The sequence below is a fragment of the Euwallacea fornicatus genome, chromosome 23 (genome assembly GCF_040115645.1).
Source record: "Euwallacea fornicatus isolate EFF26 chromosome 23, ASM4011564v1, whole genome shotgun sequence".
NCBI classification, from domain to species: domain Eukaryota; kingdom Metazoa; phylum Arthropoda; class Insecta; order Coleoptera; family Curculionidae; genus Euwallacea; species Euwallacea fornicatus.
Genome location: NC_089563.1, coordinates 1,722,092 through 1,741,511, shown reverse-complemented (window position 1 = coordinate 1,741,511; position 19,420 = coordinate 1,722,092). Strand labels below are relative to the sequence as shown.

Here is a 19,420-nt window from a genome sequence, read left to right as displayed (position 1 = left end):
AGAGATAATAAAATGTATTTTTTGTTGTTTTTTTTATGGAAAGTAATGAATTTTTCATTTTATTTTTATTATTATTATTATTATTATATTAGGGGTAGAGAAGATAATTCCCAGCAAAATATCGCTAATAATTTCCCCTTCTCCAATAGCTGAGCTAAATCTTTTAAAAATCGGTGTCAGTTAAATCGAGGTTAATTCAGATCATACATAATTAAAAAGATTTTATAGCTTGTTAACGCTGATAAGGGTGTCACTAATGGATGGCCAAAATTCAAGGCCAGAGGTTAAGTCCGTCAATGGGTCAAACACCTATAACCCAAAGCCCTGGCCTAAATTGTCCTTTACCCCTGACGGCCCATGTACCTCTATCTCGTAAGAAGGTCACATCCCGATGCAGTTAGTCATGCCTAAATGGGATTACATAACATACTTATTTTTTTCGATAAACAGCAACATTCGGTACACAAAGACACGAGTCTGATGCCAAGTAGTTTATACTGAGCATATTCGTTTGATACTCAAAAAATTCTAAATCCAAAATGAGGAAATTACGATATTCCCGACCTCCCACAAGTCATACTCATAACAGGGCCAAACAAGCAAGTTTGGGGCCATTAATCCTCGATTTCAGTCCCTTTTAATATTGTTACACAATATTAATATCTACTCTGGGCCTCTTTATATCAGCAACGTACGTGACTTTATCTCAATTTTCAAGCCACGTCCGTGGCCAAGGTTTGCCGTCAGCCAAAATTCTAGAGCTTTTTCAGGAAGGCGAAAGACTTTTTGGCAAGCATGCGAATTATTATCCAATTTGGTCCGATCAGATAATGGGAGAATTTTCTTCAATTTCCATTTCCGGGTGTCGTATAATAGACAGCAAGCAAATATGTATACTGAGCTTCTCTTTTATAGGTTCCTTTACAATGATCGACCGGCCAGCTCGGCGTCAACCGGAAGTACTGCCAGATACTCCGTTTCGAGCAACAGCAGTGCCGATAGGTACCCGCATGGTAGCCTGGAAAGGTACCACACAAGCACATCGTCATACCCGCGCACCCCGACTCCGTCATCGGAGCGGTTCCATACTCTGGACAAGAAGTACCATATGGAGGCAGTGGAGGCGGCGCCGCAAGTCACATGCACCCTTGATAGGTCTGGATGCGTTATGGTGAACCCCTCTGGTTCTACAGATTTTGTTAATTGTAGGTATACACCGACTGAACGCCACCGGCGCAATTCCAAGTCTGACGTTTACAAGATTAGAGAGAGATCGACTAGCTCGGATAGAAAGGAGAGAATACAAAGAGAACACCTCCAGGGTCGGGTTTCCCAGTACGATACCACCAGCCAGTATGAAAGGTACGTATAGCTGATATTAAATCCCTTTGGCTATCTCTTAATAAAAGTTCCTTGAGACATTTTTACGTATTCAGATTTTATATACAGGGTGTTTCTTAACTACGTGTAGAATTTAACGGCGTAAAACTAAATGCGTTTTGACCGGAAAATGTATCATAAAGAAATGTCCGCGAACGCTTCGTTTTCAAAATAATCTTAAAATATACACACGAAAAAAGTTTTTTTTTAATATTTCTAATATCGCTCAAATTTGATTTTTTATTAATTTCAAAAATAATACGACGAAAATGGCGTTTAAAGTGGCAGCTAGTTTAAAATCAGTTCAAGTTTTTTGTTCAATTTAAGTTGATTTTCAACAGTTCTTATGATATTGAATTAACTTTTCTCTCCGTTTTGAAGTAAATAAATCTTGCACTGATGAATTATTAAGAAAACGTTTTTTTTTCGGTTCTGTGTAGAACAAAGAGCACGAAATCAGTATTAACTAGTAGCATTCCTAGTGTCGTACACTAAGTGTGTAAATAGAATAATATAGGTGTCTGAAGTGTGCGCCAATGTCACACGGAAAAAATCTAAATGCACGTAAATATGGGACTTTTTACTGCGCATGCGCGTGCTAAAATTCGAAAATTGAATTTGAGCCATATTGGAAATGTTCAAGGAAAACTTTTTTTAGATATATTTTAACTTTAAAGATATATTTTGAAAACGAAGCATTTGCGCACATTTGTTATTTAGATATACATAAACAATCTTTATTTCCTCGGAAATAGGCTATCAACCTGTTAGGTCTTTCTGCCTGTGGTACAATGGTAATCTTTTGGTGACTAAATACTATCACATTACATCTGGAAGTGTTCCCAAAGGGTGTTCGAAGGGAAAAGGAGGCGGGATTGTCTTGTCTGTCTCGTTAAGCAAAGTGGGCTCAGTATAGTTGAGTTGTTGGTGTTCTTTTTCCATCTGTTCTGTAGTTCTCGTAGTCTTTCTGTTATTTTTATCATGTTTGTGCGTTCATACAGTAGTTGGTTAGGTGGGTTGTGTAACGGGTTTTCGGGGCGTCTCAGTTTTGTGATTAGTCTTAGTGCAATCTGTTCTGTAGTTTGTATGTGTTTGCTTGTTTTTTCAGTTGCATTTGCCCTCAGTACATGCCCATAGTCCAATAGTGGTCTGCATATGGTTTTGTATATTTTTATGGAGTTTTCCATACTAATCCCTTAGTCTTTGTATGTCAGTGTTCAGAAGTGTTTGGCCCTTTTTATGATTTCTAGTCGAATATTTCGTACGTGTTTCGTAAATTTTAGTTTATTGTCTATTGTTATTCCCAAACACTTCACGTCGTTCCTTGGTTTAGTCGTGCGTCCGCCTGTCATTATCGTTGGTGATTATTTAGATATTTTCCACTTAAAACGCATCTAATATTACGCCTTTAAATTTTCTACTTGTAATTGAAGAACACCTTGTATGTTACCGAAGTACTGCAGGAATTTGAGATAAATAAGCGAAACCGAAAAAAAAAAGATAAAGTTTGTGTTCGACCGTCGACCTATTTTAAGCCTCTCCCCTCATTCTCAGTCGTTACTGTTTTCATCCCTTTCGCACTGACCTAGATTTAGATAAACTATAATGGCCTGTATTCTTCCCCATTTTTTTGCCGTTCATCATTCCTGAATTTCTTATTGTTAATATAGAATTTTTGCCCCGCCACATCCAAAATCTCGATAAATTACACCCACACATTATAGCTTCTTATACTCCTCGGTTTTGAGAGCTCCCGTTAGACTATTCTCTCGGAAATTGGAGAACTTCGTCACCATTTAGAAGAAAAAAATGACATAAAAATTCAATAGGGGGAAATGAGGTGAATTCACCTGAACAGATTTTTATTTTTGTGTTTGCTTACTCATAAATAAACGGAACTGAGAAGTTTTTATTTACTTGTGGACACTGTATCAGTATCGAGTTTCACTCGACACACAATTTTCCGTTCCCTCCTTAAACGTCTGGATTTTTCCTTTGAATTTCGCAGTACTTTCGTACATAGTGACAACCAAAACTTTTTGCGTTTCGCCTAGAAAAAAAAACAGACCATAAAATCTATTTCTCCCTTTACTACTTTGTCAATTGTATCGCCGTATTTCGCTGAGAGCTGACACCAACCGAGCTCCGTTAGAAGTCATAACTTTTTATTTTACAGCTGCAATAAAACTTTTTGGTCGTCGACAGAGGAAATTATAGGGAAACTCTGGGAAATATTTTTATGATTTCTATTATGGCCGCCATTTTCTCCTATAAATTATTTTGATATATAGCAATTCGTTAGGGAACGATTCTGTCGTTTTTTCAATGAAGCAATCATCAATTCCTTAAACGCACTAGTTCTCTTGGACTAAATGTTCGTATTTCAAAACATTGTCTAGCGAATCCTCAAGCGACAATAGAGTCTGTTTATGAAAGAATATTTCATTCATAATTTTATAGAATTTGTATGAAAAGCGGCGACACATGGATTGCAGCCGTTCTCGAGTTTCCTTCGTGAAAGGTTCATTTTATGAAAATCACAATCATGCATCGTTCTTTTGTTCAACTCAATTTCAGGTCTTTGAAGAATAACTTGAACTATCAGAATAAAAAGAGCGTCGTTGCCAATTTAAGGGCATATGACCGAATTAACCTGTAGCTCAATCACATTTCTCATAAACTCGGCCAAATTTTGACTTTAAACTCCATTAAGTTAGAGAACCCTTTTGTAATACGTCAGTAAAAATGGCGTGTTTTGTGCTTTTGTTTCTCACATCATCGATCTTGTGAGGCATAACGGAAAATAAGCATCATCGGGCTATGAAAGCGATTCAGTTTAGTGTTGCTAATTTAACAAAATTCAATTCGTTCCGTCATTAACTCATCTGGAGTTTGCTTCAAGCAAACACGACCTCTATATTTGAGTAAGTGACAATGACATATTGTTTAATCGCTTGACAGAAACGTCAAATTATTGAATCCTTACGTCATCTCTTAATGTGTGAGGAGCAATACTAAGAACCAATCCACGTTAAGCTAACTTCAAAATCCAATTCTGTAGGACATTTCGTGAATATACCACGCGAATTTTAGGGAACATTTCTTGGGGCACAATATTTTGTTAACTTGAAGTTTATGGATTGATATAGCGCAATATTTATACAGGATGTTTCAAATAGTAATTTATATTCAAACATAAATTTTTATGAGTAAATTGCTTTGGGCAGATTGCATTGCTAAAAGGCAGAAAACTGATACAAATTCAATAAAACAGTTTCAATAAACACACATGTCATAGGATAAGAAACAGACATCGTCTTTATCTTTGAATTGACTCTCAGGTTTATATCTGCAATGGGTTTCGAGATATTGTTGAAGTCGTGATATTGGGTGGGGTGATGATGTCAAGGGACAAAAAATGTCTACTCTGAAGGGAATATCCAACAGGAGAGTTCCATTGCAGGAGTACATTTTATATTCTTCCCATATTTACTCCCGATACAGTAGTAGATCCTTTTTTACTTTTAAGCCAGTTTTGTCGGCTGTTGAGAGGGCAGCAAGGTCGAGGAAGAAAAATAGAATTTTCATCAAAGAAAGGGTTCGGCTATTAAAATTTGAGAATACATTACGATCCAAAACAAACACGAACCCGCTTAGTTACTTTCCTCAATTAATATAACGATAATCCTTGATTGGAGGTCGTGAAAGAAAGGTACAATTCTCGACTCTCCAACGATTCGCCTTGGATTTCACGACCTATTGGCTATAGAACATATAAAGGAAAAAAATCGACATCACATATTTTATGACAATTTTTCCGTTCGGCCTGCGGCGAAATAAATAAATATCGGTCGAATTGACCTCGTTTCCTTAATCTCTGAATTGTTGACTTCGTCATCTGATTCGGAAGTATCTAAAATTGAAAATACATTTTCTACTTCTTGCCGGATATCGACGAAATATTCCCCTTTTAGGGCAAATGGTTTATCTCGGATTAGGGTAGTATTCCTCAGCAGGTCGTAATCTCGGATTGAGTCCGGATTATGTTATTAACAATTTCCCTTTTCCCTTAGTGACAACATTATCTATTGGCCAGAAATGTATGGATAACATAAATTAGGAGCAAGAGGTCCAAAATATTTTGTCGTTAATATACATATTTACTAAGCACTAGATACTATTTATAAAACACCGATGTTTCCTCAGTTGCTCTCCTTAACGTATATACGGATGTTCGATTGAAAGCTGTTGCATTTCATTTCTACTAGGTTATTTATTTAATTCATACTCAATACCGTTTTTTGCTTAGGCCTACTACGCCCTCGATTCTGGCTTGTCCGCCCGCCCCAGCTCCCTTCGGCGGACCTTCAGCCGCTTCCGAACCTCCCTCTCCTGCGCCTGCGTGCGACCGCTTCGTGGCTCCACCTCCAGCCGAAGGTGAGCCGGAAACCACCGATTGCTACGCCCACGGCGCTTTCCCTAGCCCGGTTGCACCTGCTGCGCAGGAACGATTTGTGCCTCCGCCGCTGCCTGCGCCTTCGCCTACGGAGGATAGGCCCGGCAGCAAGCAAAGGTTCCAGCAGGAAAAGTATCATTATCCATCTCCGAATCAGTCCTCAGATAGATTCTATCAATATACTGGCAACAAGCAAGACAGGTACCATTTGCCTGGTAATGCTAGCCCCACCACCGTGGGGTACTACCAGGCGGTGAACAACGGGGAGCAGAGGTTTGGCGAAGCGCAGCGGTACATACCTCCCAATGCTCATATGCCCGTAGAGAGGTGCGTACAGATATTGTTAGCGAATTGTCAGAATGAGGTATTGAGAGAGGGAGGATGTACTTGTAGGTATGTGCCACAGCCGCAGCCGCAAGAGCCCTTTTACAGCTCGTACCAAGCAACTTATGAGCGATATCCCAAACCCTTCCCTGGCAGTGATCCCTACATGCGACGTGATCTCAACTACCACTACAGACTTCCTGTGCAGTTCCCCCAAAACCAGTTCCAGAAGATCAGGTTAGAAGCATAAAAAGATTCCAAATTTTTCGCTAAAGTATATCTGAAGGTACTCACATTTGGGGACTCCCTCCCGCGTAAAATGTTGCCCATTCGACGGTCCCCCTCCCGGTGGGACCCGGTCCAGTTCCGGATCTACATCTAGCGCAAGTTCGGTTGCCAGTACGGGCCATGCTTCCAGTTTACAAGACGTTCAGTGCCAAAACTATCAATCAGCAGCGGGACATCATTTTCAACAGGTCTTAAATCATTCGCTGTTGATAAAAATGTTTCAAGATAATCAATACATTTTTAGGAAAAAGGAACCCAGTGCCCAATAACCCCCACTCCGGTCACCATTACTTCCAGAACTCCTACCTCAATGGTCTCGTGTCGTCACGGAGGCTGTGAAGGTACGATTGAGTACGTGGGAGCTAGTGGAGGGCGTAGGATATGTGCCACCCCTCCTCCAAGGCCGCAGGACCGTTGCGAAGGATGTATTCAGGCTGCTGCGCAGGCAGTTGCCGTTGCAGTACAGCTGAGTGCGCAGAAGGTGGGGACGATGGGCAGACAGGGTCAACAAACGCAGACTTGGTGAGTTTTTGTTCTTTGCTTCAGTCTAGGAATTCTAAGGTTTAACAAATTAAAGATGCTTCTAATTTGAAATCAAAATATGAATTACAGTAGAAAATTTAAATTTAATAGCTCCATGGGAGACTCTTAGAGCAGCTCAACAAAAGACAATGACTTTTCAAAATCCAGCAGTTTAGGTATATTGTAATATACACTTATTCTGAGGTACCCCACCCATTTATATTTATTATGTGGTGGATAATATCATTGTTAAAAGTGGGTACAATTAAATCTTAAGAGTCCTAAACACAGATATTCAAATTTGCTGCTCACGATTGAGATCTTTAAACGCGTTAGAGATACAGAGACTGTTAAACTGACAAAGCTACGTTTAGCATTTAAGAAATTCGTGCTGGTTCTCAAAATGATTGAAAAAATAGGATGTTTGCTAAAAAATGGTTATTTTTCCGAAATTTATTTAAAGATATGTTTCCAAATAATTTTAATTTTTCCTAGTCATTCTTTCTTTTGTAGAAGATGGTACCATCAGATCCTTTATGTGACGTTTCCCACTTTCGGTGTAATAATCATTTTCAATTTTTTAAAAAGCCCCTGATTTTAAATATTTTCCCGAGTTTTCGAAATTCCAATGGTGAGCAACGAATTGAATATCCCTGTATATTAAATTATTGTTAGCAATTCTACAAAGCAACTCCGGAATAAATTTGCTTTTGAGTTGTTTACGGTTTTACAGATTACAAACTCAACACAAACAACACTCAACAAACAAGAACAAAACTAAAATGAAGTATTATGGTTTCGACGATAGCAACTATAATTCAATTTAACTAAGACGCTGAAAATATGAAATTTTTGGATACTTTGAATAAATAGAAATGAGTTAATAAGAGTGCGTAGAAATTAATTCTAAATAAGGACTATGGGGAATATCGGATATTTCTGAGATAACGTGCAGAGTTTTGAAATATTAAGAATCGCCATAATAACAAGAATTTCAATTTGAAATTCGGAATATGCCACCAGATGGCAACTGCTGTATAACTTCCTCTTAATTCTAGACCTGACAGAGCAGCACCTATCCTTTACCATACCATTTAATTAAAAGGAAAAAAATATATGCTACATTTCATTTCCATATATCAATTGATGTCCGGTTTGACACTGACACAACGATATTTTTTATTTATGTTTACCTTTTCAATTTTTAAGTGTTGTTACTAATCTTTTTCCAATGCTAATTATTCTCCTTTGTTATATTATCTAAACAAATTTAACATAGTCTTGAGATACTTAATAGAGTAAAGAATAAAGTGTAATACAGTTTATGAGGGTTTATACTACTGCTGGGCAAATAAAAACACAAATACGTGACTCTATTCAGATATCCAGCGTATGCTGCTACTTTCTAGCACTTTCAAGTGAAAAATGAAATTATAGTAAAGTGTTCTGAGTTTTCCAATATGAGCAGCGGCGAAGAAAACGATATTGAATTGGCAGCTTTGTAAGTGCAACATTTTCCCCTTATTCATCCATATAATATTTGCTCTTAAACTTGCATCTACTTACATGGGAAGTTTTGGGTACCTCATTGTTTCTTATGATGGAAAACAGGATGCATAAAATATATATTTAATTAATTAGTAACATTTTAATTCAGTTTGTCACTTAATAAACTCTTACATTTCATTTTGTATAAATGAGTATGAGTTCCAACCATAATGTACACCTTCATTGACTGTTTTCCAGAAATTGAATTGGTGACTCAACTTATTTCGTTTTGTGACATAGAATACAAGAGTTTTATTGCCAAAAGTCTTATTTTCACTAAAAACCATGAACTTTATCGAACTTATTGTTAATGGTGTCACTGACATGGCCTAAACACGTATAAATATGAACAAGTGTGCAATAATTTGATTCACTCATAAACTGACTTCTTAATATATGTATACATGTATATAGAATATATTTAGATATTTCATACTCAAATGCTAGACCAAATTTTTGAAAGGAACATGGAATAAATGTGATTCTTATTACACAAAGCTTTAAGCTATAGAGTGTTTAAATTGACTTTCAATTATCTTTTAATTTTTTTAAACACTTTTCTAATTTATCTATTCATGGAAACATTAAAAATGAAAGGAAAATAAGTAATTATGTGAAAAATAATTGCTTCTATTAATTAATGGTACAAAAGTTCAGTACAATGTCCATAGGAGAAAAAAGTTGACTATCAGTGTGCAAAATTCATATGAATTTGAAGATGTTTGTCAATATCACATAAAGCACTAGAAATGTACAATAAGTAGCTCAAGATTCATCAAAATTTACTCATTAATATTATTAAAATGATGTTTTTTAAGTTGATACATTTTCACTTTTTTCAAAATATTTTAGAAAACATGATGATAAATACAAGCAAATCAAATATGTATATTGTGTTGAACAACTACAGACAAAGTTTTTTCATTTCAAAGAATTTCACCCTTGTAAGAATTGCAAATGGGGTATCAGCTTCGAGTTGATCTGTGTTTCTGTTCTATTTGAATTTTCAGTGGAAAAGCTTTTATTGAGGTCTTTTTTTATCAATACTTTTTTGAACAATAGTAAAAAAGATGTACATAAAAATATCTAATTTAAAAAAATTGCAATTGTAGTTGTTTATGCATCTATGTCCCAGTGACCTAACTGAAATTCATAGATTTAAACTAAAATAATTTCATAGAACGTGCATTTTGAACACTTTCAATAAATTTTCTATCTTCAAACATTGTTCTTCGGCTGTCATGACCCCCGCCCCCCTTTTAAACCGTTCTTAAGAGTTTTTCTTCTTCATCAACCTTCTCCCCTATTCACCTGTGTGAATTAATGTATTATAATATTAGTTGCTTTGGTGAAGACAAAGTTACTTTGTCCCTTGGTGCTTCCTAAGGCTAAAGACGTATACTGGGTCCAAACTACATGTAACTTCCACCCAGCGAGGAGTTGAAACAGTACTGATTATATAAGATTTACCTTCGATGATGTTCTTCCATCTGCTTAATAAAAAAAGCTTTACTTCAATCCTTTTTTTATGTATTATATAATTATGTAATGAATCAGATTCAAATCTGTCCTAGACCTTGCAACGCTTTCTAGTTAAAAATGATTCATAGTAATAATTATTGCTATATTGAGCGCAAAAAAAAATTATAAATCGTGTAGATAACGATATGAATTCCCAGAAACGCTTAATGCTAATCCGCTTCCCTCCCAAATTGCGATTAGGTGTGTATTTAGATTAGACAAGTTTCTCAGAGCCATTAAATCACACTAATAAATATTTGTAAGTGCATAATGTTAGAATTGTGTATATATCAGTATATATCACTACACTTAGACTAACAGTTAACTTGTTATATTAGTTTGTCATAGCCATAATAAAACTTGTCTCTCTCTTGTGCTGAAACCCCAAAAATAATCTGAATTGTACCAAACACGTCCCGCAGAGGATAAATCGGCCATTTCATGTCTATGGCAAAAGCCCTAAGGGAAATGTCGGCAGTATTAAGCTCCACACGGGGAAAATAAAATTTCATCAGCATTCAAACGAATTCGCTGTATTACCTTTGAAAATCAATACCTATAGGCAATGTTTGAAACTAAATGTTCCCATTATGTTTATTCTCGTACAGTATCAAGGTGTCTACAATAAAAATTCTTAGAGCAAATTTCAAGATACCCCCACTCCCCTCCACAACAATTTAATAGCGACCATTAGCTGCGCCTCTCAGAGTTAATTAAAGCGGAAGTGGGATCTTCGACATCCAGAAGCGTCACCTACTTTTCATTCCGTAGGGCAAATAAGGGCCAGGGTGATGAAGCCGCCTGAAAATCTCTAAGAAAGTGCATCCAGTCTTCTCTATCGCCTATTTTCTTAACCCATATTGCGTTGTTTGCGTTCGGGACGACGCTGAAGTGCGATGTCAATAAAACGAAGGAGGTTCAATGTAAATATTTGGAAGAAAATGGAAGGGAATATGAGACGTTTTTACTTGTTACTGTTTTGAAGTTAAAGAAAGAATGAGGAATTAACGTTATATTTTTTCCTAACAAAAATTTTTTGCGACTTTCTAAACCATTTCCGGAATGGTTGCCGTGAAAGTTTGAGCTTGTAAGCACCCAATGAAAGTTTCCAAATTAAGGTCAGCTATACAAACACAAAATCTCACTTTCGATTACATTTTGGAAAAGAAGACATTGTAACGCGACTTCAAAAGTTTCCTTCTTTTATTCCAGAACTTTAAAGCTGTTTATTTAGTGTTGACACTTTCTTAGCAGCTATGAAAGCACCAACGGTTTATGTCTGCCGAACGACATTCACAAACCTTAATAGGAATTTTGAACTCAAACTGAAAATAAAAAATATCGTCGAGCGAAAACAACAATTTATATTAGAGTTTTGCTTCATTGGCCCGAGAACCGCTACCACAACATTGAAAAAAACATTGAAAGTCTGGCAACGCTGCATTTTCAAGCGTAAGAGAAACTGGTCAAAAGTTGTCCCCACGTCATTGGCGATGTTATTTTTTTGTTTTTCTCGCACTTACCCACCCATGTGAGTCATAACACTCAGACAAATGACTGATGCGGGGTTGTCTTGTCGAAGAACTGATTTTGCTACGTATCGAAAATTATGGGAAATAATTTCCATAGAAACCAGTTTCACAGAAGCATCAGATCCTTATCAAAGTAAAGGGACCCCGGATCTCAGACAATTTTTAACCGTTCTTTATAAATAAATAAATTTAAGAGATGTGAATCTCTGCCGGTTCGCCCCAATAAGCAATAAATATAAGAGATTGGTAGTCGGCGATAAGACGTCACTAATGAAAAGCTCCCGCCTGTGACGGAGCATGTCTTCGGTGGAAAGCGGGCTGAGTCTTAATTGAAAACTCGGACAAAGGCGAGTTTCTCCGGCGAACCAATTGAGCCGTTCGAAATCTCTTTGAGGCTTAATTAAAAGTATATTCTTCCGAATTGTGTTGGCAAACAATGTCCATAGCAGTGCCAAATTGAGAGTCTCAGTTTGAAAGAGAGCGTGTGCCCTTTCGTGGAATTTTCCCGCCTCAAATTGAGTCATCAAATCAAAGAACAAGATGTGTAACCAGTCACGGAGAGATTGCTATTTACTCCTAGATCTGTCGCGGACTGGGAGAGAAGGTCCTTTTTATGTGATTCCGATACCAGGCCTTTAAAGTAAGAACCGGCTAGCTAACCGGTTGGGAGAAAAAAAGTTAAATTTGCTGGAGTTTGAGAGTCTGTGATATTTCAATGATTTTTGGGATGAGAAGTTTTAGAGATATAAATAAAATACAGAGGGGGTCGCAAAATGCGGTTTTTTAGAACATTCGCTACTTACGAAACCCAGATAACGTCGACTGTTTTCTTACTGCCTGCTATCGTTTCATAAAAATCGAGTTCAGAAGTGCGAAAAACTCAATAAAGACACTCTAACTTTAATGAAAACTGAAATATCGCGTAAAAGGAACATTTTTGAATCCTAAAACATTTTAACGCGCTAATAACGGAGGTATTGGATATTGAGCACTGGGCGTCTGGCGCTATACAGAGTGTGCTAAATTTATGCGTCACTAAATACTAATTACAGGAAGAAACTAATTTTAATTACCATTGTTTGTTTTCGAGTGTTGCACAATAAATCTTGCCATAAAGGGTGGTTTTATAAGGGCGAGGGCAGTGTGGATTTTACCTCGATGTTTGGATTTATTACTCGCTGTTCATTTATTTCGGAACAAGGGCGTTTTCGATGGAACGCGCATCCTAATTGCAACGACGATTTATTAAGCACGCATTGTAGTTTATGAGAATGAATGTATTCTAATGTCGTATCCGGACATTTTCAGCTAGAATTCGAGCTTCAGTAGATTAGAGCAGCCCTCTAATGATCCTTTAACATCTTCTAAACGTGCATAATTTCAATGATTAGACGGATAAATTAACATTAATCGATCCGGTGCGTAAACATCATTTCGTTTCAATGGGGAAAGTTAATTGCGTGTCGAAGAGATGAATGCTTCGATAATTGAAAATTTCATTCAAAGGCTCGAGAAACAATGGAGTTTGCAAGGGTCAAAAAGTCGTGTCTTCCTAGGGCTTTGTTCATCAATTTGCGGACGTATGAGAGGGATGCGACAGTTGCCAAAGAAGACCCTCTGAAGAGTATTTTGAAGGGCCAAAAGTTCCGCATAAATTGGTGAAAAATTGAACGAAATATTTTTCATGAAAATGCTGGAACACCTCAAGTATTGTCTTTATTTGTGCATTTTTTAATGTAACAAACATGTATACAGGGTTATCTATGTGGGCGATAAATGTACTTTATCATTTCTTTTTTCTTATAAAACTTCATTTATATCATGACATTTTTGAGTCCTTTAAGAAATTCTGCACATATTTCATGCCACATATAATAATAATACGACCATCGATGGATTGGATGAGAGGGACAACTAGAGAACCTCGTTAGATCGCCTGACCTCATCCATATGGACTTTTTTGCCGCATTAGCTGAAACGTAGAGTATGTTTAAATAATCCCTATAATATAGAAGAGTTAAAAAATGAAATTATTCCCCAACTGATTAGAAAAGTTCTTGGGGAATTTGAATGTGGCTTGTCCACTGTCAGGAAGTCCACGGGGCACATACACTACATTGTAGAAGTTTCCATTGTTATTTTTTTTAGTATTCATATTTCTCTTGTTATTTCTATTTTTTGCATTTTTCTCGAAAACCGTTGAATTTCGACATGGCTATGTTACATGAAATATATTGAAAATTTCTCACAAAACTCAAAAACGCCATAATATACATGGGGATCCATAGGAAAAAAATGAAAAAGTACATTTACCTATCACGTGAGTAACCCCGTATACATGTGTGTTACGTCAAAAAATACACAACTAAAAACAACATTTGGCGTGTTCTAGCACTTTGATGAAAAATATTTCCTTAAATTTTTAACGAATTTGTGGGGGAACTTTTGGCTCTCTATGTACATGTTGCTGTTAGACTGCAGAACCGAAGGGGGGAAGCGGTAATATCAGTTTTGTTATTCTTGCCGGTTCCCATAAACACGTCGGAATGTCGTCATAATATATAAAAGACTTTTGAAATTGAAATACCTAGCTTTCCCTATTTTCATCCTTATGAATTCACACCAGAGAAATAACTCCGTGGATATTGCCGGATTCCGGTCAAACAGCTGTAATGAAAGGTTTTCATTACTATTAATAAATAGGTTCCGGGATATACACAGGTAATGTGTCATTGTTCCGGATCTCATCTATCTCACGCATATCCCAAAAAGGAGAATTACATTCCCAAAAGGATTTCTAATAGACTGAACTATTGTATTCCATTTGTAAGGGAGGCGTTGTGCTCTTAATTGATCTGCTTAAGTAGGTCGTGCTTCTTACCTATGTTTCTCATTATTTTTCACTCACGTCCAATTTGCTTACGGCCCACTGGTTTCGCCGGTTTTCTATTGGCTCTAACAGCCTGTAAGTGCCAGGGCGTTAGTAAACTGGTCCCAATATTGTGCGATTTTTATCCCTACAGTGGTGAGAAAATTACGCGTTTCCTTGTAGAAAAGATTCGATTAAAGATGGCATCAGACTTCTCAGTTCCATGTCGTGCCTCTAGTGCGAAAAAGAATGTTTAATAAAACCGAAAAAGCGAAACCGTAGACGCTGGTAAAAGATCGGAATTTGTATTCGCCCTCCACAGTTTCTTTCTATTTCCACCACTTCCTGTTAATGGAAACTCGGCCGTTGTACTTAGGGAAAATTACTTCGCGTTTTTGCCCGCTCCGCATCAAAGGCTTGATTGATGTTCCGGGGCGACGGTTACTAATACCCGGACGTACTGCTGATATCTAGAAATTTTTACATCAAATGAAAATTAGTATTATTTTGTTACTCTGCACAATGGCCAGCTCATTTTCCTGATTCCGCGAATGGAAATTTGGCGCTCGAAATGACACACCACTTGAATATCAAATCTACTCATTCTTCTACAATTCGTTAATTAAAAGAGATCGAACGAGCGTTGTGCTTTTAAATTGAAAACTCGGAAACGTGGAAACGTTTCCCTCGAGGAAAAATCGCGTTTTCGCCAACGTTGCCATTTCTCCGTAATTGGATGGAAGAGGTTTGATACCGCAGGTTTGCGGTTATGCCAACAGATGGCTTCTGGGGCCACATGTTCGGGCTAATGGAGAATATAGCAGAGAAACTGTTTAAGTAGATGGAAAGTGAGCTTTAGGAATCTTTCACAACATGTTAATTTCGTACAGCGATGAGGAACCGGGCAGCAAAAATTTTGAAAAAATCTGCGATCAATAGAAGTGGATAATACTTGCACTTTTGGTACTCAAACGGCGAAAAAGGTCACAAGAATGGGCACAATGGCCCCAAAAATGGCCACACTTCGTATCAATAAGAGTGGAGTTTGATTCTGCATCTGTCGCGCCTCCACCCAGTAGCAATGTTGATGTTGGTTTTTTTTTGTAGTTTTTTGAATCTAGGGCTTAAAGACCCCCCCTTCTAAAACATATGTAATTTGAACATTTTCGAGAGCCACTTCTCAATTACCGATATATACTGTATACGAAACGTCCGGCAACCCAGAAATATCGCGAAAAATATTTTATATAAAAATTAAAGGAGTTTAAAAACTACGATTCTGCGTTAGCCAGAACTATACAAAGTGTGTCACAAAGTAACAGCGCACAGAACTTATATTTTTTCTCATGAATCGGTAAATTTTTTATGACATTTCCTGATTCACTCTCACATTTCACGTAACATGTCCTCTGGCTAACTCTAGAGGCTGAGCAGCTATCATAGAACTAAAGAAAAAAATTAAATTGCTGTTATCTAAATTAACCTATTTTTGTTGAAAGAAATGCTCGAACTGTGCACCCTAACGGCTTAACAATGAGCCAAATTCTAACAGAATTTTTCAGTAACGTATTCCAGAATTTCAGCAATAAAGGGCTTCAAGTCCGGTGATCTGGGAGGCCATTCTGTTTCACTGCCAAGTGCTATCCAAGCTTCATAATAAGCGAGCTGATTACCGGATAGAGTAGGCGAAAAAACGAGCCGCCATCACCCTTATCAATGACATTTAGAAGGGCCAAATCGTCAGATTTATCGCATTTGCATATTTTGAGCACTTGATGAAATAAAAATAGGTTCGTTTGGTTTTTTTCTTACCTGCAATCGCTGCTAAACCGCTAGAGTCAGCCATAGGACATGAAATGTGTTCAGAATGCGATGGTGAATCAGTCATAAAAAGCGTGCCATTCCATAAGAAAACACATGACTTCAATTTACTCCTACTTTGTGACGCACCTTGTATATTTGTCAATACCATGGTATGGTGGAATTTTTAAACTCCTTAAATTTTTATATAAGGAACTTTTTAATAACTTGCATATTTTTCGAGATATTTTAGGGTTGCCGGACTTTTTGTTCACAGTGTATGACGACTAAGCGTTATAAAATAACTCTACTGTAAACGTATAAGTATGTAAATTTCTGCAAATATTACACGGTTTTGAATCTCATGCGACTTTATGTATATCAATCTTCACCGCACCCGATCATCATCGCTAGTGTAAGCGAATCCAAATAAACAGGGATTAAAAATAGTCCTCATGCCACGCCTAATGACCAGGTCACAGTAAATGATTGAAGAGAATATTTATTTTTTTGTAGAAATTAGTCATATGTGAAATTGAACCAGGAGGAGCAAATTTTTGAAAGAGACGTTTGTTCTAAGTCACGCTTACTGCTCAGGGCATTGTAGCGATATAGAAAGGCCAATAACAGCATTGGGTCCCAAAACAAAATCACAATAAGAAGAAGTTGTTGTTCACTAGGTGAAAACAAGAATTTTACATGTGTCTAGAGAAAAAGATTTTTGGATCGTAACCTGAGATTAACTGAAACAAATAATGTCATGCATTAGGTTAAACCAGTTCAACATTGAAATTCGAACTATTTATTTCCAAGTCGTTATCGCTGTCCACCCTTAGGAAAAATCTATCAGAAATGCTTAGATATTTAAACATTTAAACCAACAGGAATTGAATTTTTTGAGAATGTCTGCTTCTGCGATCGATTAGGAAAACTTAGAAAACACAACAGAGAAACGCGTATAGCATTAATTTCCTCTCCCTCCTAATTTTTTTACTTAAATCCGGCAACATTTCCAATAATCCAATTTATCCAAATTTTCAAATTAATTCCAAGTGATTTACATCGCATTTTCTCAATGATAAATTCACTGAAACACAGTAAAATCAGAGTGAAATAAGGACGAGTTTCGTCATTAAAATTGATGACCGCAATGGAGTTTTATGCAAAAGAGGGACCCGTCGTCCGACTCGATAAGAAACTTTTAACTCGTTTAACTTTATCTACTTCCAACTAGACAGCAAAAGAACTGACGGTTTACTTGACAGTAATTTGGATTAATCTCCTCTTTATAGATGGATTTTTAATATCACTATTGCTTGTCCTGTGGTTTTTTGGAGACCCGGATCCGGGTTGATTTATTAGCGTGGCCCAATTTTACAGAAAAGCAAGCTCTTTCCGGCTTTTTATCCGGGTTGTTAAACCACTCTTTACACAGAAGACTTTTCTGAACTGAATATTTCGTATATTGAACATTTCGTATATGAAACAACCTCTCGTGTATCGTCGATTGGTGTTTCAAAAGCTCATTAATCAACAGAGTATTAATCGTATTCGAAGCCGAAATCCATCCCAGCTGCATGGTAATTCGTCCGCATGATTTGAATTCCTGACTAGCATAATTTTGCATCCCCTATTTGCCGATACCATAGAGATATCCTTATTGACGTAATTGCTCTTTAGCGTTGTTTTGGACGGTTATTGAGACAATTATATTTAGTAATCTGTTGGTGTAACCGTTATTAAATTGGAAAATTTTCACAAACAGAAGGAAAAGAATAATTGTCCCACGCATCCAAAGCCTACAAATAATCTCATTAGCGGGTGTACGTTGAGCATTTCACGCCCTGAAAAACTCGCAATCGGGCAAATACAGAGAGCACAGGCTCCGCCTCCCCCATGCATTGACAATAGACTTGTCAAGTCACGATTAATTTTCAGTTGATTTTCCGATTTTGACAATACTGATGTCAACTTTGACATATTCATATATGGAATTTTCAGAAATTTTGAATATTTTTTTTTTTTAGTAAATAGCCCTAATTTTCTATTTTTATACCAAACATTCCTCTAAGTAATGAACAAATTTTGTACATTGTGCAAATCTTGTTAGGAGCAATTAGATAAAATCTGACATACGCACTGCATCAGTTTCGCTTTTGTCCCAGCTACATAGGAATGTTTCCAGCTAATGAGGGCGTGGTCAATATAGGAATTTATGAGGTTTAAGTTGAGTAGATATGGTTGAACAAACTCATGTTGAGTTCGTATGTAGATGCGAATGTAGATTGCAAAGATAAATGTGCTTTTTTGGCACCGAACTTGCGGGTGGAAAAATGAAACAATGCTGTGAAGAAAATTGAGACAAAGACCGTTTACGCTCATAAAATAAATCGCAATGAATCTTTTGACTCCGAATAGTCAAAAGCCAGTTCCCTAGCAGCAGGACCAATCAACAGCTCTGCATGAAACCACGCCACATCCAAACTAATCGAAGCCTCATTCTAGTTGATCAATGTTCTCTCACCTCTACCCCTGCAGCCACGCTCTCATGCTCTAAGACAGACTAATAAGTTTTAAGCTCCACCTTTATCGATGAGGGTACACCCTCTAGTTGAATGTAAAATTCGCAAAATATGTAACCGTATCTGAGCACTTCTGCATCGGTACTGATCAGCTGGAGCTTGCAAATCACGCCTCGCACCTACCAAGAAGAATGCTCCCTTACAAACCACTATTAATTAGAGTCATTTACCTCTTGCTATAAAAAAAAATTATTTATCCCTAAAGAGATATACCAATCACAAATCTTATTAATAGGTGTAGTTGAAACGGTACCCCGTCCGAGGTACGCGCAATCCGTCAATTAGTTACGTGCACACTGCGCAGACTCCGCATCTCTCCCTCCTGCGCAAACATGTTTTTAGCGATGTGGGCAGAACCTACCGTCTCTGCTACGTTTAATAGATGGCGTTGGAAAAAATCATATTGAGTTCATATTTGGGATCGTGGATTACAAAAGACGAATATATCTACCTTGGCACCGGACTTGCAGGCGACAAAACAATAAAATTACTATAAAGCAGATTCCGACAAAGCCGGTTTACGCTCATAAACTAAACCGCGGCGAATCTTCTGACTTCCGCTTCTTTGACGGATGACGCTCGACTTCCGGCTTCCGGC

At 37.2% G+C, this 19,420-nt stretch overlaps 1 protein-coding gene and 1 long non-coding RNA gene across 2 annotated transcripts in view; both read left to right on the top strand.

Moving 5' to 3' along the window:
* LOC136346627 (uncharacterized) overlaps positions 1–19,420 on the top strand; it is a gene marked incomplete at its 5' end in the record, with an annotated part of 61,130 nt that overhangs the window by 21,522 nt on the left and 20,188 nt on the right. The window contains 5 exons of the mRNA XM_066295938.1: positions 916–1,362; positions 5,690–6,163; positions 6,230–6,397; positions 6,447–6,636; positions 6,693–6,970. Of these exons, the coding sequence (XP_066152035.1) occupies positions 916–1,362; positions 5,690–6,163; positions 6,230–6,397; positions 6,447–6,636; positions 6,693–6,970 (1,557 nt within the window). The remainder of the gene's footprint in view (positions 1–915; positions 1,363–5,689; positions 6,164–6,229; positions 6,398–6,446; positions 6,637–6,692; positions 6,971–19,420) is intronic.
* Positions 7,900–10,421, top strand: LOC136346628 (uncharacterized). The gene is made up of 2 exons (XR_010733335.1): positions 7,900–8,471; positions 9,859–10,421. It is a non-coding gene; the product is annotated as an uncharacterized lncRNA (long non-coding RNA).